At 42.5% G+C, this 25,037-nt stretch overlaps 1 protein-coding gene across 3 annotated transcripts in view; it reads left to right on the top strand.

Annotated features, from left to right (window-relative positions):
* Nucleotides 1–25,037, top strand: part of agap3 (ArfGAP with GTPase domain, ankyrin repeat and PH domain 3) — a 119,045-nt gene that overhangs the window by 28,086 nt on the left and 65,922 nt on the right. Inside the window, exon 1 of one of the 3 annotated variants that reach the window (XM_004542805.5) lies at nucleotides 17,664–19,710. The exons of the other annotated variants lie outside the window; for them this stretch is intronic. Within the exon in view, the coding sequence (XP_004542862.1) occupies nucleotides 18,135–19,710 (1,576 nt within the window). The 5' untranslated portion in view covers nucleotides 17,664–18,134. Of the gene's footprint in view, nucleotides 1–17,663; nucleotides 19,711–25,037 lie in introns of those variants that run through there. 3 annotated transcript variants of the gene reach the window in all.

The following is a 25,037-nucleotide window of genomic DNA, read 5'->3' as shown; positions in this document are numbered from 1 at the left end:
GCATCACATAATTTGAAGTGTGAATCTATTGAAACAAGATGTTAGCACATGCAGCAGCAGCATTATAGTGCAACAGTAATGACACGCCATTATATTTAGTAGCTCCCATTTTAGGTATTAAATTGTAATGGCAGTGTGACACAGCTCTTGCTCTCAGACATGCCCGGGCTTGTCTTGTTGTCTTGTTGTTGGAAGGGGAGTTAAATGTGTGGCATTGCTGTAGCAATGATATCTAGATATTTTTAGTTCATGTTAAAAATTAAGGCCGGTATTGTCACGACAATGAGCTTTTGGCTCCCTTGCTCTTAAACACTTAACCTTATGGGAATGCTCCTGCATTCAACATGTGAACATTTGTACACCTGAGCCTGACATGATTAATTGGACTTTCTTTGTAACTTCTTAGAAATCACGTCACACATCCAGAACAGTCACAGTTTAAATGCAGCATTAAGATTGGAACTGAACCATTGTGATACTACTTTATATTTTTAGCTCATCATCTGTCCATCAACAGTTGACAAGAAGTACTAATTACAAACTTGCACAGATTGTGTCAGGGTCACATTTAAACCAGGACATTCTGCTTCTGTGTGTGACTTAAGTCATTCAAATATGATGCAATGTGATTTTTCCCACATGATGTAGGAGCTGAAAGAATTGAACTGTGTTAACTGGGAATGGTAATGCCCAGAATTCCTTTATTTTATTTTTTACGGCAAGTTGTTAGAGTGTATAGTCTACAGCAAACTCTTGGTTTGAGTGGTTTTATTTCCAATACTTAAGAGCTCAATAAGACGCCCTCTTTCAAAAGAAAAAAAAAAAAATCAGACTCCAGTTATGTAACTGCAATTATGCCAATATCTGCCTGCTTAGTTGTTTTTGTTTGATAATTGATTTTGATCATGACTTTGGCTGTGTTTCACTCCAGCTTCATTTTTGCACATATAATAATTGCTTTGATGGAAACAAGCACATAGTAATTGGAATTCAGATTATACTCATCCATCTGAGCTATTTGAAGATGATCTTAATCATTTTTTTTCGCTGCTCATGGCCTACTTTGTAAAGACTAAAGGCTGCCACTTTTTTTTTAGTTCTTATCATCTCATGACTGATATAAGTCAGCATCTAATTGGCTGTTTCAAAAATTCTCTTCACTTTTATCAGGATGCTGTGGGGTTAAAGTCTGAGCACCAGGTTTTGCTTACAAAAAGCGACAGGCAGATGTGGAAATAAAATCATGAATGAACGGATGAATGAAAAATGAAGTGTTGTGCAAGTAAAATGTAAAACAGAATTTGTCTTGACACTTAAACAGGCACGAGGGCTTTGAGGTTGCCTAGGCAACTGGTTGCCTGTGCGATGGATGGGCAAGTGGGCGTGGAGTCAATAGGGGTTTGTGGGCCGGCGAGAGCGGAGGCAGCCGATTGGCACACAGCACATGCAGCACGGGGGCTTAAAGCAGAGCTCATCATCTGACAGTGGTGTCTACCCGCGTCCATCTGCAGCGAAATGAGGAGGGTCACGGCAGCGCGGCATCCTGGGAGTCCACACCTTTGCCTTTGTATCCCACAACAGCTGTTTGTGAAAATGGCACAGTCATGGGGACTCCCTCCCCTCGATTTTTTTTGATTGCCGCGTTCTCTGGATGCAGCTTTAAAAAGTCACGTACTGCGCCTCTTAACATCAGACTTTTTAGTCATGAGCTTGAGCTAGAAAACAGAATAAGAAATGCTTATTTATTTTTTGATTACTGGTCCATATTCCAAACTAATGTCAAGATTATCCTGGCAATATTGAAACCTATTGATCTCCAATGAAGTCCTGTGATCTAAAACCTCTTCAGAGATGACATACAAAAGCATCAGATCATCACCTACTTGCAGCAAAGGCAACACATTACACACATATGGCAAAGCTAATGAGTCTTCTATTGTTTGAAAAGCTATGTAATCAGCTAATATTTGCAGCTCTGGTTTACTGTAAAGTGAGACAATGAAAACAACAAATCCTCACACTGGAGAATAATCAGCCTTGAATTGCCTTGCAGTAGTCTCACCACTTTCAGTGTTGACAACCTAGGCATGCAGCAGTGTTTCCAGCAAAAACCACTGAATAGAAATTCAAAGCTCCCTATTAAAGGTCAGAGGTCTTGTGGTTTGCACATTACTGTGCGCTCTAACCGCAGCGAGGACTCCACTGACCCCCACTCTGGTGTTTATTTACAGTTGTGTTGCAAAATGATACCCTTAGCTATAAGACAGGTAGTGGTTTAGCATGAAATAAACAGCTATTTTCACGGGTATATATTTGTTATTCCAGTGCATAAGTGTTGTTTTTGTTTGCAGTAAGAGCCTAATTAGTATTCCCTCCTGATAGCATCTCGTCTGTATAAATACATTTAGCTTATGGGGATGTCAGCAGCCATTTCTCCTCAATCATACAGCCGCCCAGGTCATTTGCATTAAGTAGCCTCTTTTTAGGAGCTAATTATTCACATGAATTTCTAGCCTCTGCACTGTTTTTTCCCCCTCAGGCTGTCACCTCAGCCATTTTGTTCTTACTTTGAGTGAGAGGCTGATCAACAGTGAGAGATTCCACTGAGGATGCATTGTGCGTGGGCCACTACCCCACTGATGAGCTCCTTATGTAATATCCGTCTTCCAACCTCTCAGTGCACACTGGTGGTGGATTGTCCACAGTCAGCGCGACCTGGCAGATTTCACTCTTGTGTGGACACATTTAACATATCTCACCCATGCATGTGTAATATAGTAGCTGCACAGGAATCTGGAATTTCTTTTAGGTAGATTCAGATGGGTTTACCCTAATACACACATGCAGTAAAAAATATGCCATGTGTGTCAGAGGTCATCTTTGTTTCTTTCTGTATCTCCTGTCACTCTGGGTTAAAAGGGCCTTTAAATATATATATATTTTTTTATTATAGTCTGTCTAGTGTATTTGGTTTTTATATAGCAACAGTGGCCCCCTGTGGTGAGGCTCTGTCACCACATACACAACAACTGAGGCAGGTTTTGACCTTTGGTGTGAAAGCTCTCTTTTCACATTTCATCTCACAGAGAAATAAAGGACAAAGTGAAGCCAGACTGCAGCAGAATCACTGCAACAAGCAGTATTACCCACCAGCACCGGGGTGGGGGGTTTGCAGAAAATGAGGGTATCTGTTGTGTTGTGCCCTGCACTAAGTGGGCAGAGCTTATGCTGGGATTGACATCAATCTCTTTCGTTTATTGTGTCAAGGCTGCGCTCAGTCGTTGGCTAAAGTCAGATTAGCCATTTATTTACTCTGCAGCTGTCCCTTCTCCAGAGGCAGTGCAAAGGCATTATTGTGTTCGGGTTATTATCTCTGGATCTAGCAGGCGATGGAGTACCCTCCTCAAAAAAAAAAAAGAAAAAACAAAAAAAAAGAAGAGTCTGTTACAATAATTCCCTTTATCACTCGTCTGGCTAAATTGCCTTTTTTACCATGTAGGTTTGGTTGGTTGAATGAATGGGAACATCCTTTTCCAACCTTTTAATATTCTGGAATCTGGAATTTTCCGGATCCGGAAGTTTTTCAGCCATTTTCTCTGGTAATTCAGCATTTATGACAGGAGCTTTAAATGACTGTGCTGACTTTGCCTCAAGACGCCCTGCATTTTGATGGCTGAGATGCTCATTGAGAAGTCAGAAGGCATATAGGGACAGACAGAGTGAAGAAATCAATTAAAACATCATTACATCTTCACAGCATTCACGGCATTGCACCGCTGATGGTCTTCACAGCAGCTCTGAATCATGTGACCGTCTCCTCTGATGATAAGGCATAAAATAAGTCAGAGTATCCGAGTCCTAACATGTATAAAGGCGCCTGACATGCAAGTAAAGTGAGGTTCATGAATACTTTGATAGATGGATAAGCCGTAGATGTGTTCTAGCATGAGTCATTGCCGGACCATTAGGAGATATGGACACACCGATAGGATTACAGTGCACTGAGCAGCTGTTTATATGTAAAGAGGATAATTAGCAGCGCTTCTCCCACATATTTTTATTAATAGAATAGACTTCAGAATAGTCAAGAGAGTTTATTTGCGGTCAGTGCCCCACAGGATGCCGGCAAGTACGGCCTCTGTGCAAGTAATGCATTCTCTGTGGTGTTTGTTTCATGCCGAATGTGCGTGTGTCATGACTTTTTCAGTGTGTGCTTTGAAAGCAAAGTCTACTTAGCACAGAGAAAGTGAAAGCCAGCACAAATGAGACTGAATCCCGAGAGCAGCTGCTTATCTGTCAAGTATTTCATGTGCAAACATGTATTTACCTCCTTAGACAGTTTACACAGGATGATGATGATTTGCCATTCGAGCGCCATAGAGATCGACGCCATATACAGTTTCTTGGTTCATGTAAATATTTTCTGTGCTGCTGATTCCCTCACACACACACACACACACACAAACACACACACATATACGCACCATTCTGATTTTCATTTACGTTAATTGCACTGTGTATCTTTGTTTTTTATAATTTCCACGCCGGACACCAAGATAATTCTTTGAATAGATGGAATTTAATTTGCGACTGCAGCGGACTGTGTCAGGGTGATTCATGAGAAAACTCATATCGGCCGCTGTGAACCCACAAGATCATCACTTCTTGAATTTATGCATAACAATAAAATCAATTTTAAATCTCTCTGATCACCCCGTGCCTTGGTGTAGCACATAAAAATGACCATCACTAAAATAATCATTCATTTTGACAGCAGCAGCGTGGAGATAATCACCCGATGGCAGTGCAAGATGAAAGCAGTGATGTCACCTGCATGCATGCATGTAGATGTTCACTGGGAGGTTGGATAATGATGAAATACGCTGAGGGCCGCGTGGTTCCTACCGATCATCAATGAAATGCACATCAGTTAATGGAAACCATCGTTCTTCTCATTCACTTGCCACAACTGATATGAAAATGCACGCTTTCAGCTTGTTTTCTATTAGAGCGTCAGCAGTTTTATTGGCTTTCAGGTGCTTTAATCATCTGTTTGATGGCGCTCTTTCCATTAGGTAGTCTGCGTCAGCGTGCCTGACTACATACCAACACAAAGGAAGAACATCAAAGGATGTGGACTTGTTTGTTACACACTCCTTGGGAAACCCAGTTTTTTGTGTTGTAGCTTATAATAATTTCAGTGGAGCTCATTTAATTTTGAGTATGTTTTCTTTCCTGTTGCATCATTTCCTCAAATGTCCTAAATTCCAAGACTGCATGCTTTTTAGTTTGCTTATATCTTTGACAGGAATTTGCCTGAAAGAAAGAAACAGACTTTTTGCACTCAATTTATCCACAGTGGGTCACAGAATCTGTTACTGACTCAAACAATCAAGGCTTTCTATTCGAAAACTTGTACAAGCATATATCTTATACAAGAATCGTGGCCTAAAATTAAGTTTTTAACTTAATTAAGTTTTTAACTTAATTTTAGGCCACAATTTTAGGCTCAGATGTGATTGGCAGCATGGGGACAAACAGTTGTTGAGCTGGTCACAACTGCTACACAGCAACTGGTCACAAGGTTTTGCAATTAGCCATACCTTCTTTTTAAGTGGCCACAAGCCAAAGGGACAGGAAGTCAGTGACACCCCCCCCCCCCCCCCCCCCCCCCCAAAAAGCATAGCATATGACTGAAGTAATGGTTAGCATTTAACAGTAAACCACACTGTTTTTGATATCTGTCACAATACACATCTACTCAGTAGTTCGCTGCCTTCTCTCCTTTTCTATTGTTATTCCTGACCAGCTTCACCAGCTCTCTGAACGTTACCAGCCCTGTGTCTTTACAACAAAACTGTAGATGAGGCAAAAGCGAGCGATATGCCAGCCATCCTGCAGCTGTCACTCTGAAGAGGCGCAAAACCTGACACTGCGGCTGTGCTCATCTCATTGGCATGCACCAGCAGTGACCAGGCAGTCGGTTCAGACTCAGTACAGACAAAAGGGCCTATCAGAGAAAAGCGACAGCAGGCTTCACGCGCCTTTACCTTTTGATCCCCAAGCACTGACCTTGACTCCCAACTGTTTAAACTGCCTTTGTTGCTGCAGAGGTAAGACAGGAAGGGAATGAGGCTTGGGATCTCTGTTATTTTTTTGCACCATGTGGTAGCTTTCCATCATCGGCCCTGAAACAGTGGTGTGCTATGGCACCTTTCAGCAGGTTTCTCTCATACCTGATTCTTCCTGCTGGGAGCCCAGAAATAGTGCACTGCAGCAGTGTGCTTCTCCTAGGGGTGGGCCGCCATGTGACCTCAGAAACTACCTATGGAGATGCCTGAGTAAAAATAGCAGAGCCGTCATCTTCTGCTAATACTGGAGATCAGGCTGTGTGTGTGTGTGGGGTGGTGTGGGGGGGCTTCCCCTGAATTTCATTAATCTCAGAGTGTCTGCAGTTATTTATCACGCAGGATTGCATAACAGAGAATCGCATTAAAGAGCTGCATCTTCCCAGAAGTGCGGATGAGGCTGATGCATCTTGGAGGGTTTGAGGTAGCAGGTATTTGTAATGGTCCAGTTAAAGAACAGGTCTCCCTTCTGCTAGGGACTCTGCTGATGCAGTGTTCAGCAAGCACAAGAGGGGGATGGAGGATTGTGGGCGGATAGGACTGAGTTAAGGATGAAGAGATGCAGAAGGAGAGAGGAGGAGGAGGTGGAGAAGAACCAGAAGGAGATCACATTCTTGTGTCATTTCTGCTGCTGAGGATTGTGTTCCTGTAGCCTAAACCTAAAATTCACAGCTCATTAGCCTGCTTATTTCACTTTGGAGTAGAGAAAGGAAGATGTGGTGTGCGTGTGGAGTGTGTATGTGTGGCAGTGTGTTTATCATATCGAAACACATTAAACCTTAGTGGCAAGGAAAAAAAATCAATTGCTGAAAAGTTAGCATGGATTGGAGGTGTAGGAGGTTATGACACTTCAAATCTCAATGAGGCCATAGTGTTGAATAATAATGCACACTGTACATGCTCTGCATACAAGGTGCTTTCTGTTAAATGGATTCAAGAGGACTCTGGAAAATGAAATGTTTAAAACGGGTTAGATCGGCATCTCAAGTGCAACATTGTTCACTCTTGCTCATTAAATGGCCATTTATTGCAATTTAGATGCAATTTTCTTGGCTTTTAATAATTTGTTACAGGTGAGAGGGCGCTAAAATTTTCAGCAAATGGCTCAGTTACTGATATTAGGGCAGGCTACGCCTAACGTCAGTAGCAGTCTGGCTTGGCGAAGAACACGATGTTGACGTCTCAGCAGTGAAAGCGGAGAGATGATGACTGCATCATTCCCATGGATGTTTCAAGGTCTCAACTGTACTTCTGTGGCAGCTGTCTGCCTGGACACTCTCCACAGAAGTGCAGAAGTTATTAAATTAATCTCTTTGGTACAGCAGCTACAGTATGTTCCTCCATTAAACTGACTAGATTGTGACACATCCAGAAGAGAGAAGTCCCCCATGTCTAATAAAGACCACTTGTCAGCATTTTAAAGAATCCAATCTGTGGTTTGGATGTAAGCCCGAAGAAGTGTGATCAGTTAATATAAATTCCAAGTACATTTTATATTTTGCCCGCAGGTCTGTTCACATGATATCTCACAAGCCTTTTGCCCCTCTTAAAAAGAAAATCCCCCCCCAAAAAATCAAAGTAATAAAAAAACTGATCAGTGCTGCTTCTGTGCACTTTCTGTTTCGCTGATTTGACGGTGATTTTTAAAAGGTCTCTCGTTCAAGCTTTTACGTGTTTTTGTTCCACCTCGTCTGTGTCAATACCCGACAAAGGCGCTGCGGTAAAATATCAGATGGAGGCACAGAAGCTTCGCATCGAGCTCTCTGCGGTCATGAGAACCGTCAGAAGTTGACAAACGGGGGGGAAAGTGCTGAGCTTATGTGTGTGCGACATATTACCGTTGTTTCCGTGATTAAGCAAAGCCGTTGTGCGTGTCCTAGCTAGTCCATTACTCTCCTGCCATTTTCAGATTTGGCTTACATTGTAACAAAAGCCCTCCAGCAGGCCTCAGTTTTTTGGAGAGCCAAATTGCAGGAAACACTGTTTGGGCACCATTACTCAGTGTCTCCATGTCAAGTCTAATCAGGTCAGGTTTTGTGATTCATTTCGGCCTGCTGCTCGTACCCACACCATGCTGGACAGAAGCAAATAGCACAGCGAAGTGTTTCCTCCTTCAGTGTACCTGTCGGGGACAGGGTGATAGGCCATTATGTTAAGGGGACCTAAAAATGTCACAAGGAGATGCACAGCTCCATATTGACTTGCACTAATAGAGCTGTCACGAAACTTCACCAAGTACGATACAGATGTTTTCACTGGTGTCCTCAACTTCTTTGTCATTCAGCCCCTGTAGATAGCAGCTGAGCTGGAACTAAGCCTCTGTGTCTGGCTGTCTGGGTGAGGACGCGTTCTCCTCCAGAATACTGAATGTCTGTCATTTCTGATAGAGGTTCAAAACGTTTACTGTAAATGACTTTCAGGTTATTCAATTTCATGCTAAAGTGCCACTTTTGATGCCTTGGAGAGACGCCGGGCCTGTGGAAGTTGCAGAATGGGAGTCGTTATCTGTCAGTTTGGTGGGGTTTTTTTATATCTAGATATTGTAAGTGAATGTTTTCTGGAAAACCCACAATCTGCCTTTGATGGATGTTAGTAAGCATGTTACAATGGCGTTCACTCGACTGAGTGCCATTAAACTGGAGCCGCTGGAGTGGGAATTAATTTTCAGTCACCTGTAGAAGTTTGTCTCCCATGGCTTTTCCACAGGCTGAAGATATGAGATTCTCATCAGTCACAGATATGCTAGTTAGGCGAACATAACAACAATTAATCCCACACTGAATGCAGAAATCGACGGTGCGTCAGAATTCTGGAGCCGTTATCTGTTGAAAACAAATTGCGTAACTGTATGCTGTAAGCCAGCAGCACCGAATCTATTCACATGCAGCTTTTATTTTGCAAACCTGGGGTTCATGAACTCAATTCAAAACAAATAAATGCCCCTATTAGCTGCTTCACAGGCGTGCATGAGGACGGGTCACTTGTAGGTATGATTGTATCCCTCCTGACTTCTTGGTTGTTGTTGGGTTTTTTTTTAATTAATTATGTTTTTTAAAGGCGCTGTTGTCAGCTTCATAACGAAGCTCCCAGCTTATTGTTTCAGCATGCATGGGCGGCACAGGAACGGAGACAAAAGGCGTGGGAAATTACATGGGAGCTTGTGCCCGAATGTGTCGCTATTCTTGGCCCTCTTTTTGGAACAGCACAGGAAGAAAAACCTTGAAAAGGAGTGAAAAGACTCGACAGAATCAGACAATATACTGTAGATTCTGTGGTAATGCAGCAGAAAGAAATATGGCCCACTTACGTATTTTGCACAATTACTAGCTTGTGAAGATGGAAAGATAAAGAAAACAGTTATATTGCAATCGGAACTAAAGTAAAAGTCTCCTAATAGTTTCGAGTTGCTTTACTGTGCTTTAGCAAGATGACAGCTGCGATTGGCTGCTCCATTTATTTTTCCAACTGCAGGGTTGCTGCAACAGGATGCCAGTGAGATACAAGAATGAAGCTGAAAGCCAGATGGTGCATGACAAATTACATTTTGCTGCTAGTAGAAAAAGAAAAAAAAAACTGAGGGAAAAGATGATCCAGTGATGATCCAAATATAGTCCAACTCCAAGTTTAAAAAAAAGACCACACAGCTTGATTAAAAGGATTTCTTTCTGTTTAAATTGCTTCTCACAAACCGTGCCCTACCTCTGACCTCTTTTTTATTAAGCAACAGTTTAGCTCACACAGATGTCAGCGAATCATTGCACATCCTAGCCATCGCGGCTCGCTATTTTGAGTGGATTAATTCACTAAAAGCGAGCATATCTCTTATCAGCTTCGCAAAAAAGATCATTGAGGATCGCCTTTATGTAATAACACTCCAAATAATGCTTATATTGCTGCTGCTTGCACATTTCAATAAAGATTACACAATATGTGCAATAGCACATCAAAGCTATTAGATAAAAGCAAGTTCGAAGGCAAGTATGAAAAGATGATACCAGAAGTAAGCGGGGGTTTGCAAACTAATGTGGAGAGGAGGAGGACTGGGAGCCACCAGCCCACACAGATCTGCCTGTAAAAAAAAAAACAAAACAACAAAAAACAACAAAAAATGTGCATCTCTCTACAGCTTCCTCCTACGTCTTCTTAGTGGTCATTTTGTCATCTTCTGCAAACCAGTATGTTGCCTCCGTGTTTCCCTGCTCATGCCCAGTTAGTGAATTCCAGGCTGACCTTTCCTGCACGCACTTGTTTCATTCTCTTCTGCCAAGTGTGCAAACCTCATCTTTTCTGCACAGTGAATTACTCCCTGTGGCATCACATGGCCAGTAGTATGTTAGCTGGCAGGGGCGGCTGTGATGATTACATGACACGAAACTCAAAAAGTCAAGTCTCCCGCCTATTCATGCCCCCATGCACATACAGTAGACTTGCAGATACAAAACATAAACACACAGCAAACAAACACTGATCCCTGGTACTGTTTTATTTTCTGTCAAAGGGAACAAGAAAATTAGCAGTGAGCAGCTTGGATGTCAAACATTTTAATTAGGGCTTATACAGCTTAGGTTATGCAACTAATACACACTCTTGTCACTGTCCCTCTCTCCCCCATTCAATCTTGTTGCATTCTCTGTCTCCGTCGTTCTCTCACACACACGCTATACAAACGCACAAGCGCTCGCTCTCAAAACCTGAATTTTAGAGACAGAAGCGTCTGGAATTTTTTCACAGCCTCCCACAGACGTCCTCGAACCTATCATTTTCTCTGCAGTGGAGCAATGGTGACGTATGCTCGTCGCTAGTGCAGCTGAATTTTAAAAAGCTCTCCACCCACGCTCAATACCACTACTGCAAGCATAATTATCATAAACTTTCCTTGCTGTCTGTAGCCCCTTCTGTGTGTGATTCTCTTGACTTAATTCATTTGCAGATATTAATTCAGCATCGATGTGGGGAAAAGAGGAGTGGTGGGGTGAAAGTGGTCTGGTAAATTTATGTCTTTTTCAAAATTGGCAGGTCATTGTGTAATTAGCAGCACTGTGTAATCACCTGGGCGAAGCGCTTGTTTGCATATATATATATATATATGTTTTTTTTCTTGTGCCCGGAGGTTTGTGTGTTTTTACGTGCACAGATCGGCTTATATCCCTCTCAAACTGTTTGTTTACATTGTGTCCGTGGCTGATTCTTGCTTGGGAATAAATACTGTTGCACAATATTTTTTTAGGGGAGGAACACGTTGTTTTAGTCCTGAGCTGTATGCAGTATTCACCTGTGTTTCTGTGTAGGTTTTATTAGATGTTCTGCAGATGTTTGTTGAGGATTTGCAGATCTTATTTGTGGTTTTTGAGGGAAGCCACCGAGTGCTGAATGTGCCACACAGAGACCTGAATATTCACACTCCAGAATAATTCCCCCTTAAGACTGTTAAGGCAATAATTAATTCGAGGGACAGATTTTTTTTCATTTAATTTTTCGGTTTCGCTTACTTGTCCTTGTGCAAGAGTGGCATAATCAGTCAGGAAATACTTCTGTATTAAAAAGATCTGTTGCATTAAAAGAATGTGAGAGCATGCACCGAAGCAATCTTAAAAATAACAGTTACACTATGATTACTGGTTTTCATTTTCACTCATGCTTGAATAAATCCCCCCATACCTTCCCTGGATACTGATTCCTGTGATCTCAAGGCTGTATTATCTCCTGATTGCTTTCCAGATTATTTGATTGCTCTGTAAATCTCATATAGTAGTGAGTTTTGCATAGCCAGTAAAGGTTATATATGTGAGATGTTACTGATATAGTTCCCATTTTCTCCCCCAGTTGCCCTACTGACTCCTGGTCTGTGTAGAGCAAAATTGGGTCTACAGAGGGTTTTTTTTAGTGTTAGCACAACTGTTATTATCTCTAGATCTAAATACAGCGTGGAAACAGTAGAAAGAAAGACGTGCAGCTGTGTGAAAACTGACTGCTATGAGTTTGGCATCATTATTTTGCAATATGCAACTGTCTGGAAATCATGCCAGTGATGATTAACGGCGCTGATAAGCTTGGAAGGACATAATTTTGAAGGATTGGGCAATTTGGAACCTGTTTTCATTTCTCATCTCCACCTAAAGCTCCAGGTTAAAACCAACAAAATTGCTTGTTTTTACTGACACATTCTTGCCAGCTAAAATCTTGTTTTCATGATCACTGAGGTAAAGCCCAGATTTTAAACGCAGACAATTAATGGGTTGGTTTACTTGAGAGTCAGCCAGGGAATTTAAAGACAATTGACTTCAGTCACTATGTACTGATTTCTGGTTTCTGCTTCTGTAATATTACAGAAGATTCACCTTACAGGCACAGAGTTCAGTTCAGGTTTACATGCTTTGTCTGCCCTGTGTATACGCTTAAGGAGCTACATAGTTTAAAATGCAATCATCCAATTTTATTAAAGATTAAAATTGGTGTTATCAACCTTAAGTTTCCCATGTTTTAATAAATCCTTGTTCAGCCTTATATTTTTTAAAACAAGTGGTCGCTTGGAAACTGTTCCAACCAGTCTTGCCATGTTCAGTCTTTTTTTTCTTTTTTCTGAACCAGGTCAACTGGCAGCACGTTACGTTTAAATGCTAAAGCTTCAGCTAAGCTGATTTGAATACAGTTATCACTAAGATCTTGAAGGAAGCCACACGGGTTCCACTTCTGTCAGCAAAGAATAGGAAACCGAGGCAGCAGTTTACATGAGCTCACCAAAATCGGAAAATGACAGATTACAAATTTGTTGTTTGGCCTGATGGATCTCATTGTGTCATTCAGATGGTGGGGTCAGAATTAAATAGCATGAAAGCATGGATCCATCCTGCTTTGTATCAATGGTTCAGGCTGGTGGTGTAATGGTGTGGGGATATTCTCCTGGTGCACTTTTGACCCCTTAGTACCAAATGAGCATCTTTTCACCACCACAGTCTACCTGAGTATTGTTGCTGATCATGTCCATCCCTTTATGACCACAGTGTACCCATTTTCTCATGGCTGCTTCTGGTCAGGATAACACGCAGTGTCACAAAACTCGAATGATCTCAAACAAGTTTCTTAAACATAACGATGAGTTCGATGTACTCAAATGGCCTCCACAGACATCAGATCTCAAGCCAATGGAGCATCTTAGGGATGTACAACTGACAAATCTGAAGCAACTGTGGGAAGCTATCATGTTGATATGATCAGAATGTCTGACGAGTGTTTCCAGGATTTATGCCATGAAGAATTAAAGCAGTTCTGAAGGCAAAACAGGAGTCCTCCCTATTTGTGAGGTGTACCTAATAAAGTGTCCGGTGATGGCGTTATTCTGACGAGTGCTCTGAGAATTGTTTTTTGTATTAACCCAAACTACACCCCAACCTTCTCCCTTTTCTCTATCAAAAGAGCACAGCACTTTTTCTTGCATTTTTTGGAAATCCAGAAGATGCCACCAGGATTCCTTTGTTATTAGGAATTGCTAATTGACCTCATGCAAGACTGCCTGAGGTCAATTAGCAATTCCGAGCTCCTGTGTTTCGTCTGTGATGATGATGATGATGATGATGATGATGATGATGATGATAATCACAGTACCTGACTCTCTCCAGTGAGGACAAACATCTCTTCAATCAAGGGGTATTTCTGATAGCTCTGAGTAATTTTCTCCTGTTTCTCCATGCTGCGCTTCCCGAGCAATATATTACATTCACATGTTCACACGAGGCTATATTTAAAGCGTGACATCAACACCTATGAAAAGTCATGAACATTTCTGTTCTCATTAAAGCTTGTTAGTCACTGTGGCAAACTTTGCCACCAATTTGTCACACAGAGCTCAGTTTGAAAAGTTCTGAATAAATGTATTTGTGTTTTTTAGAAAGCAAACAACACTGGAGTTTTGTTTTTTTTCTCCTTTCTCCCCTCATACGTAATGCTGGAGAATACCGGATGCCTGAGGCTTGAGCTGTGCTGATGTGTGAATGAGGTCAGCAAAAAACCATATTCGAGAAGAGTTGGGCTACAGCCTGCTACCTGCCGAGTGCTAATTATAATAAGTCGGGAGGCCGCCTTCAGTCTCTCTTCCTGTCACCCTGTTTGCCGGAGGAAGCAAACCGTCTCCGCCAAGGAGTTTACATATGTACGCGGCCGTCTTCCTCACACTGACTCATGTTCTAATACTGACGAGGAGTTAGTAAGCTTTACTCATGTGGCTTGAATGCATCATGCAATCTGCTAGACAGCACCAGTGTTTGTCGCACATATATAAACACACTAGTTCTGACTGTCTGCTATGTCTGCTGTTGAGACATTTCCGTTATGTGTGTGTGAGTCTGTGTGTGTTTCCAGCTAATGGTTATCCAGACATCATCACAAGCCCCAAAACTGCTTGAGTCTTCCAGATAAGTGATGTTGCTGTAAAAAAAAAAAAAAAAAGGCCTTCTCAATTCAGCCTCTTAGTTACCCCGGGCTTACAGGGCCACAGAGACCAGTCTGAGTGAAGCTTCTTAGTTTTGAAAGTTTTCTTTGTGTTATGAAATACTTTGTTATTTTAATGTAACTGATATAATGTTATAATTAGGATGCAATTCCTTAGCGACGTGACTGCCCCCCACTGGAAATGTGGTATATTGTGTCAAATGATCTAATATGAAGAGAAATACTGCTGACTGGCAAAAGCCTTGATTGAATTCGATTAGAAAGTGAAGGCGAAAACCCCAACAGGCAGTCTAATTAGGGATTTGACGAGATTGTCCAGTCAAATTTTATAATGATGCCTGCTTTGAATTCAATTCTGATGCCGCCATAATAACAAAAATGAAAGTACTGTAGAGATGATGTGCACGCTGTATTTGTGACACATTTAAAATATAATGTCGTCTTATGGGATGCTGAAAAAGTACCAAAGGGGTTTTTTGGGATGTTAACCTGACAAAGAAAGATTCCAAACGTAGCTTATAGGTGAGATAATAATCGCATGGCGAGAAAATTGTCTTGCAAAAGTACAGAGCGTACCTTTCTGTTGCTGAACGACTAAGGAATGTAGCCTAAGAAAAATTGAAAGAGAAACTCAGGTCGGGGTGTTGGCAAAACAGCTACGCCTGTGTTTGACAAGGTGACGCACAGAAATGAGATAAACGGCCAACACACACAGTATGACCTCCGCTTACAATCAGGCAGATGTGTACACATACACACAGGGAGATACAGACGCAGAGGGTAATTCTGAAACCTCAGAACATGCCAATCCAGTTTTTCAGAAAAGGTTTTCCCTCCACCTTCCATCAAGATACAGTTTCAAGACGGAGAAATATTTAGCTGCAGGACAGGGTTAAACACAAGAGAGGCTCTGTTACCTGGTCAGCACTTTGAAATGCCAGGATTTACCGCAGCACAGGTTTCCTTTGGACCGGACCACAACAAAGACAACAGGATAGTGGATTAACTTTAATCCTATCAGGACTTCCTATGTAGGACCCTGCTAACCAACACCTGCATTAAGGAAAGGACTCAAAGGGAGCGATACCACATGGCCTTTCTGGGCCGCCTCCTCGGACTGTCCATTAGCCGCTCCGGCTTCTGCTTGTTACCACAATATCAGGCTGGCATGGAGTGCGTGCCAGAAATGACAAAATAGGTTTTTTTTGGTTTCTATGCTGGACAGAAAAAAACTGGGGACTAACTGAGCTGCAGATGTCAACAGAAATGTCTGAAAGAAGCAAAGGAAGATAAAAACCCAGGAGTGGCGCAATGAATCAAAGATGATCAATAATCTGAACGTGGATTCAGGCACCTAAATATCTTTGTTTCTTTTTGGTTATATCACGGAAAAGTGCCTCTGAGGTTATAGCTAGAATATGTTGATGTGCTTCGGGAGTCGCAAGCAAACTCGAGACCGGCACGAGATCCAGTGGAGTGAAAAGGACCGTTTACTCGACGATGAGACCCACATCCTTTCAAACCCCTGCTTCCTAGACACAGGTAAAGGCCGAAATTACAACCTCTGACAGCCTGATATGGGATTCAACTTTGCTGCTGTACTTGCTCACTTCAGATTTTTCTGACGGTGCACGCGCTTGGTTAGAGTTTCCTGTAACAATATCTAAAATGCTTTTGATTGTTTTCATTCTAACACCGCTGAGTCAGTTGATAAAGAGACATAAGGGAGAAAGAAATGTGCCAAGAAACACTTCAAATATCAGGAATATCACACGTACTGTAGATGGCACACAACGGCAATAGCAATTGGAGGACTTTAGGGAGACGTTACGAAAAAACAAAATCAGTTCAAGTCAAATGCTGTTGAGATTTAGCGTTTGGCACAAACTGCAGCAGTTGGGCTGTAACTTTCTGCCTCCCGGTTATTCTGGTTTCCCCACAGTGATGCACTCAAGGAATGGCCACTTGTTGTTGTTGTTGTTATTCTTCTTTCCTCATAAGCAGTGTTGTTAACTTCTGATTATGCATCTGTTTTAGATATATGTTTTTTGTCCAGGCAAATCACACCAGCTTTGAATGGTTATCCAGCCGATAACAGTACATGCCCAGTGAACATTTTCCCTTCCAGTGTGCTTTCTCTTGTTGACCACAAAGGGGCAGTGTTCCAGTCTTAACCACACTGGGTGCTGCAGAGTTGTGGGGGTAAAATCTGCCTTGATTCTTTGTGGTGCATGGCTGTCTAAATGAGCTCTGCCCATTACGCTGCACTAATGCACCAGAAGATTGAATAGGCCACGTAAGGCTGCTCAGTCTTTTTATTCTCTGCATTTAATCGAATGCCAGCATTCTCAGTAGCTCAATGTGCTAATTTTCTCAATGAAGTTAGATGCAGGACTGCCCACGCAGTGAATGTGTAATTATGTTTAGATTCAGAGAATGCCATTTTACATAATGTCCAATGTACTGCTTTCTGCCATGGTAACCATTAGTGCTTTAAAAAGAACAAGTTCCTCAACAAAAATAGCTGTCAGCCAATCTTAAGTTAAGCTCTCCCATTGAGTGTAGGCTGTATAGTGGGAGCCACTGGAAGGTTGGTGTGTGGTTGTGTGGGTACTCCCATGTTACTCCGTGGCTGTGCTGCATTAGTATTCTCATAGATCCTGGAGCGAGGGAGACATTTTGACTTCTGCGTCCCCGTAAAAGTGTTTAAAACCTAAGCAGCGTATCCCCAAAGCTGATGTGTTTAGGTGAATCAGTCAAGTGTCTAAATAAATACGAGAAAGTTTATAGTTTATTCTTTTCTTCTACCATTGGTCAATCCAAATAAAATGCCCACTTATGGCTGTTTCTTGTGGCTTGTAGTCTGTATATATCAGTGTGTAATCAGCAGAGTCTTATCTCGATCCTGTGTGTTCACTTTTGTCTGCTTATACCTCCGGGGGCTGTTAGCAACTCTGGTGAAATCATGAGGGCGTGTTCAGTGTCCTTGGGATCCACTCCTTGTTTTCCATGTGTCCCGGGGGTTGGAAGGCAGCTGAAAGTTCAAACAGAGACACACTCCCTCATGCTCTACATGGCAAGAGCTCAGAGATTAAGGGGTTTCTCTGCACCGCCAACAACAGGGATTGCTCGCAGTTTGCAACTTGCCAAAGAAGAAGGATGATTCAGTTTTTTTGAGCTGTAACTTTTGTGTCTGTTACAGATATGCCTTTGTTGCAAAATCAGCAGTTAAAGTTTTGTTTTTCTTCTGTGCATCTACTTGCTCGAGACAGGTAGAATAGAGCGGAGCAAAAAGCAGCTACCATCTAAATGCCTGTTTGATTCTGCTGAGGAAAGGAGCCAGAGGATGCAGGTGGCAGCGAGGCTTTGAACTAACTTGTTTGAAGTTGTTTGTTTTTTTTCTTTCCTCATGTCAAAGGTGAAAGATTATACCTGGCAGAGGAATTTAGTCTTCAAATGAAGGACTTCATGAGCTGAATCTCAACTCTCTGGCAGAATGTAACACACTGGTTTCAGTGTGTTAATGAGGATGATTGTGTGAATCCGTCTGAATGAAGTGTGATGCTTTTCCTTAGCAGTGGGAACGTGGATGTGACCCCAAGGAGTACAGCTATAGAACAGCAGCAGCAGGAGATAACTGTATACCAAGTCTCTGTAATCTTGAAAGAAACACATACAGATGCACCGGTGTCAGAGCTGGAAATGGGCCAGGTCACTCACACCCTGGTTGGGAATTGTCAGCCAAATGGAGAAATGACTTGTATAGTCCAAATGGAGAAAAGCCCGAGGTTGGGCAAGGCACAGCACGAGCTCAGCAGGTGGCTCTCCCTCAGTAGCGCCGGGAGGCATAGAGAGGAGGTAGTGGTGGAGGAGGATGAGGAGGAGTTGGAGGAGGTGATTGCGGGAAAAATGAAGACAGACAAGTTTTTTAAACCACCTTCAAAATACACAGGAAACTCCTTACTGCTAACAGCTCAACCAGACGCCAAGGAGCAGCTCATTCAGAGCTCAACATCGTGCTCTGCCACCATCCAGGCTAAAGGACTTGTTCATGGGAATCATGACAGTGCACCAGGAAGAAGGTCTCTGCCTTGGGCCCTGCTACGAAGGTCACATCAGGATGAAGCCCTGCTCGGCAGAAGGACGATGAGCATGTATGACGGTCCGGTCAAGGTCCAAAGAGATCGTCAGCCCGAACAAGAACGACGGCTGCTAAGGCCCAGGAGCGTTTGCATGCTTCCAGGCGCAGTCGCAGTTCTGCCAGAGCCCCAAGCCCAGGAATCCTGCAAATGGACAGGAAGTTTAGACAGCCACCAGCACAGGAGCAGGAAGGCTGAGCTAAGAGCAGTGGATGGCCTCAATCCTGTTGTGGCTCAACGGCCATCAGGCCCTGCGGAGGTGAACCTTAGGGTCCGCCAGAGGAGCTGGAAGCCCAGGCCCGTCAGTATGACAGTACTGGAACTAAAAAAGAGGGGCTCTGATGATGAGATAAACAGCGAGAGGAGTGGCAGCCACAGAGGTGGCGAAGGAGAGGGATTTTTCAAAGGAGGCTTACGACGGAAACTGTTTGGCAAAACCTCTCAAGAGAAGAACAAGGAAAAGCAAAATGACAAAGATGCTAAAATTTCCCCCAAAAACAACAAATCTGATACTTCAAGAAGTACACTGAGCTCTTTAAGACGGAGTCTTAGTCTGCGAATCAGGAGGACTCGTCCTAGGGATTTGGGTCCTGGGGTAGAGTCAAAGGAGTACTCTCAGACTAAAAGTACTGCTGAAGAGGCAACGATGCCTCCTCAACCCTTCTCGTACCTCACAGGAAGAAAGATTTCAACTTCCAGTGATCAGACGGAAGATGGAGGCATGCAGTACATTCAGTATCACAGCAGGGGGAAGGTCAAGGTAATGGAGGTACCTCTCCATCCACCAAAACTGACTTCCAAACCAGTTCAGGAAGAACAAAGTATATGGCAGCTCATAGCAAACCGTTTCAGGAGGAAAGACCAGCCAAGCAGTGGCAAAAGTGAAATTCAGCAGTCCCAAAGCAAAGACAGTGGTCAATATCCCCAGACTGGGAATAATAAGTCACAGCCTGTCACCATAGAGACTCTGGCAGGCATTGACTCCCACAAAGGTCAAGGTAAGACCTGCAAGACTGCTGATTTATTTCTCAGCTCAGTGCTCCATTTTATATACCCCCTCTTGCTCACTGCACAGAAAGTTACAGCTCGAGAGAAATAAGGAAGTGCACTTTTTTTAGGCCAAGCAAATGAAAAACATGTGGGGGAATTGTGAGTTTGGATGGCATTCAAAAAAAGTCCAAAGAGTCCTTTTGGAATTTCTATTTCGGGTATTTTATTTCTCCAGTGTTTTTCATGTGTGAACCTCAGTTCGTGTGCACATGCACAGCAATTACTTTGCCTTCTTTGAGGTTTTTGTAGTTCAGTCAAAAAGTAGGTGAAGTGAAATCACCAGTGACTGCAAAGAACACATGATAACAGTTTGTTTTACAGAGGGGCGGCTGTGGCATAACACAGTCCCCGTGCTATCTCTGTGTTATCCTGACCCAGGCCTGCTTATTGGTCTCTCAGAGACGCAGCTTAAAGAAGTAGCATTAAAGCAGTTAGTGGCTGTAATGGGGATGCATTTGGCAGTCTCGCAATGCTAAATTAAGAGGGCTTACATACTGTAATGATGGGGAGAGGAGCAAACGACTTAAGCGCTGTGTTTAAAGGTTAACTCTGACAGTGAAGTGTGTTTGTCCAGTTGCCTGGAAGAGCAGGCAGAGAGGCAAATATTTGTAACTATCTGAATTAATGGCTGTGATTTGCTGCGTTTTGTGCGTCAAGCTCCAATTTCACACCTTTTCAAAGAGACCTAATTAGTCGTCTGTGACAACCTAATAACTTCCCCCGATGTCAAGTTGCACATGTCATGTATATATTCGCAACTTTTGAACCAGCAAAACATTTCTTTTGTTTTAATTTTCATGTTAAATTGAGACTCATGAAGGGGCTGAGGTCAGACTTGTTAATCTCTTGTCTGTTTGTATTCTCCCATGACACGTTACCAAGGATACCTATTGATTTGTTTTCCAGAGTCAAGTGGTATTTGTCCATTTCTTCCACTGCAGTCAGTCAGTCAGTCAAGCTTCAGGAATGTAGGTGTGCCGATCAGCTTCAGTTAAGCTGGGTGTTCAATGCCCTGGGCGGGACTCTGCGCTTGTTGCTACCTGCCTAACTGTTGGCCTTAAAGTAAATTAAATCCAGAAAAGCCGAAGCCCAACTCTTCTGTGACTGAACGCTTGCATACACTCAGGCTGTACTTGAGTGTGTGTATGACGTTTGGGTGGAGGAAGGGAGTTTAACAGGGGGAAGAGTTTGAGGTGTCCCCACCCCCACCTGTCGAGTAAACAAAGCCATCCTGTTGGATCCAGGAGTGGCCAGTGAACTGTGTGCTGAAATGGAGAGTGGGGTGTGGTCTCTGGGGTCCTTAGAGTCGGAGAAGCAGTGTAGGTGGTCAGCGGTGCACATGTGTAGCAGAGGTTGAAATACTGCAGTGGTGCTGCAGATAGAACTCTACAGTAACCTGTACTCTAACCTGTCAATGTAGCTTGCAGACAGGAAAACACTCAGTGATGGGTATTTTTTGGAGTTACCTTTTAGAGAAGAAAATCCCCCCCACGAAGGTGAAATCCAGACTCATTTATCTTAAATCTGACACAAAATATATTCATGAGGATGGAATTCCCTTTGTTTCCCTTTCGCTTTGCCTCCTTCGATATTAATTCATGTGGTGCTTCCTGTATGTGCTTTACCTTTCAGATGGAGTGGGCCTTACTTTAAAACCTGCAGAGGGAAAAATAATTAGAAAAAAATGCTTTTGTTTTTGGCGTTCATATCAGCAGGTGTAGTTGAGTCCCCAGCAGGTAGCTATGTTCAAGATAAATACACTTTCAGGGGAAGTTGAATAAACAGTGACACAGCGATAATGCCCTCTCAGCTGCAGCAGGACACATAGGGAGACGGCAAGATATTGAAAAACCACTGAATCGCAGACAGTCTGGTTAGGAGCAGAGGGAAATCTGTTAATAACTGAATGTAACTTGTATATGAGCAGCTGCCACTGCAAATCTCAGCTCCAGTACATTGTGTTTTTCAGAACTGTGGCTCATTTGAAGCAGGATCCTGCTGTTTCACCAAGAGGTCTACCAACCATTTGCCAAAAAAGCTGCAATTTGTGGATCTTCTCTAACTTTGCTTTCAGTTTCATTCATGCATGACTGATTCCTTTGGTTTTTGTTCTTTTTTTATTATTCCTTTTTGTAGCTGCAACGATAACCTCTGGCACATTCCCTTCTTAATTTGACAAACTGAGTCCGTCAGCCTGGGCATTCCACTGCAAGGCTTCTTGAAAACCCAATTTGCAAATCTCATGTGAATTGGGATGTCCAATTTATTTTAAGGGGAAGTGATCAATGCCTTTCTGCAGACAACACAAGGCTCTGGGAGCTTTAAGTAGGCCAGACCATCCAGGTTGCATTAGACGAGCTCGGGGTAAAGATTTTCCCCTTGTTCTCTGGTGACTGTGTTTGTCACTTACCTAATTTGATGGAAATGACTGGCTTGTGCTTGGGAGCTCAGCAGAAGAAAAGTAAGAGCTCTTATGCTTGTTTTTTTCTGTAATTTCTTTCTTTCTTTTTTTTTTTTTGTAGAGCTACAGAAAGAAGATGCTGCAGGACCGTCTTTGTCATGACATGCATGATAAAAGTAGCCAGACAGGGAATGTCAGTTGGTGAATCATCAGAGTAGAAACACTAATTGCTAGCTAAATTCTCACTCTGTAATTCATGACGGAAGGAAAGTATGGTTGGAAAGTTGGTCAGAGTAAGAGTGGAAGTTTAGATCTCAAGGTTGTCCTCTCTCGTTCCCCAAAAAAACCACTTCAGATTCACTGCACATTGGCACGCATGCATGCATGTGCATACGCACGGACTTGCTGCTCACATTAGATTTTCTTTTCTCATGGAATAAGTTGGGGCTTCGCTTGTGCTTCGCTACCCTCAGACTGAGTGGTCATTTTTATCTGAGCAGACGTGAGCAGCGAAGTGAAAGACCTGACAAACATGCTGCCAACAGTTTTACCCTCACAGAGACAAAGACACTGGTGTCCTCTGTAGGCATCGCGAGTCCCGGGGCTCCCTTGTTTCCATAGGCATTCTGGGACACAGCGATATGGGGATGGTCATATTTAAAGAATGACGTAATGCTGACCACATGGATTCAATTAGGGGTTTTTCTTTTAGTGGGGGAACAGTTCGGTTCCACTTTATCTCTTTCGGGATGGCAAATTTCAGGCATCTTCACCATGATGCTGTTTCTTTGTTGTGTTCTTGATTTCAATATTATTTTAGTGAAAGGCACTCATTTTCTATTGCTTCCTTTTGTTGTTATTATTGTCTGTGAAAGAATAAGTGGTGCTGTTTTCCGGTAGTCAATGCGGTGCTCCAGAGATGAAGCGATTGTCAGTGGCCAACAACACAATTTCTGCATTGACCTGCAATGACCCAAAATTTCCCTTCATGGCTACACGTTAGTTGGGTTGAGTTTAAAATACTCCTTGTTTAAAATCTGAAAATCATGTTTTTTGGGGGCTTCATTTATCAAATATTATTCTTTATTCATTCTGCTTTATTTCACTAATAACCAGTTCTTCATTAAAAGGACAATCTAGGAACTACTTGCTAATTATATTACTGTACTGACGAAAGCATCTATGTACCCATGATGGCAGGCTTGTGCTAATGATACAGTAACAGGATGTAAACATTAGATGGGCTGTGATGAGACAGTAGAAAGAAAATAGTTCCTATATGAAAGTGCCGGACCATTCTAGTAACAAGGTCATGATACCACGTTTGACAAAAACATATTTGTTGGCACTTTAAGTACAACAAAAAAAGCTGCGTTGAGTTCCATTATATTCAAGAGAAAGCAGATATTACTACAGCCAGTATAAATGACTCACAATCTAGTCAGATAAATAGCAATGCAGCCCAGAGGAACATACAGAAAGTTTGATTTTGGGTGAGCTGTTAACAAAGCCTGAAAGACTGGCACCTTAAGATGGGTTCATGTAATTGCCATTTTTGAGCATTACCGCTGGTTGACCTTTCAATAACAAGAAACAGGAACTGTAATAAAATGGGGCGGCAGCCTTATCGGAGATCGCCTCAGAGAGCCGTGACCTGCATTGAGTTTCCTGCACTTAAAAACTGAGGCAGTTTGGATGTCTCCGCTCATGTTCTGACATGTCAAACCCACACTGAGAGGGCTTAACTGGAGGCGTGCTGTTTAAAGACTCCTCTGCTCCAAACAATGGTTGGTGAAAGGCCCCAGTGTTCGGGATGCACTCTCCTCTCCCACAACAAGTGAGACATCCACAGCAGAGTGACGCTCTTTGTAAATGGATTGGAGAAAAAGTCAAGATTTTAACTGATTTTTGTTTTTGTGGGGTTTTTTTTAATGGACAAGTCAAGGGGAATTTTTGGCTCATGTCTCCCTGTCTATGAGTCATTTATGCTTTTAGCATATTTTGGAAAAAAAAACCCTGAAACATGTCCTATAATGACACTGGGGTCCTTACTGTTTATGCTTTGTGTCTTTTCATATTGGCATCGCCTGCAGCAAAAAGAAAAACCGCCATAGCTGTGTAATGATGGTGTATGAGTAGTTTAATTGTTATGGTTTAGAGATGTGGAGGGGGTTACCTGTGCAAGGCGGCATGTAGGCTCCTGTATTAGAGATGGTATCTTATTTGGGAGGTTCAGATGGCAAGAAAGCCTTGATCCAAAACAGGAAGGTGGTCTTTGTTCTAATAGATGTTATGACACATAGCTGTACTCCATCTCTGTGGGAAATGGGCACAGCTTGTGGAGCTGTCATTTGTGTTTTTAGTTCTGAGGGTTCACATTGTACTTTATAGTGTTCTGCCCTTTTTCAGAGCTCTATTATCTAGTCAATGTCTCCAAATGTCACTGGTAAACCTACCATGCTGAATCAAGCCTGATAATAACTGCCTTTTAAAACAGATTAGCAAAATCCCCTCCTAAGATTGGGCTGTACATTGAAATGGCCTTCACAGACTGCATTAACTACTTCTTCACACTTGTGTTGTGTACAAATAAACAAATCTAGAGGAAACAGAAGAGTCGGACAGATTGAAAATCGTGGGGATCGATCCATCCATCCATGCATTTTCTTAACCACTTATTCAAATCAGAATCTGGGGGCTGGAGCCAGCTGACATTAGCTGACAAGCAGGGTAGTGGCTCTTGGGGCTTCATCTAATATCGCCGTTAGTTTTTGGTTTAAGTTGCTTTAATCAAAGTGCTTCTATCATTGAACTAAGCCTGAAAAACTGGCACCTTAAGATTCCTTATACTCTGAATGCAGGGAACAGTTTTTC

Source organism: Maylandia zebra, linkage group LG18 (genome assembly GCF_041146795.1).
Source record: "Maylandia zebra isolate NMK-2024a linkage group LG18, Mzebra_GT3a, whole genome shotgun sequence".
NCBI classification, from domain to species: Eukaryota; Metazoa; Chordata; class Actinopteri; order Cichliformes; family Cichlidae; genus Maylandia; species Maylandia zebra.
The sequence above is the reverse complement of the archived record's forward strand: the minus strand, read 5'-3'. Positions and strand labels throughout refer to the sequence as shown.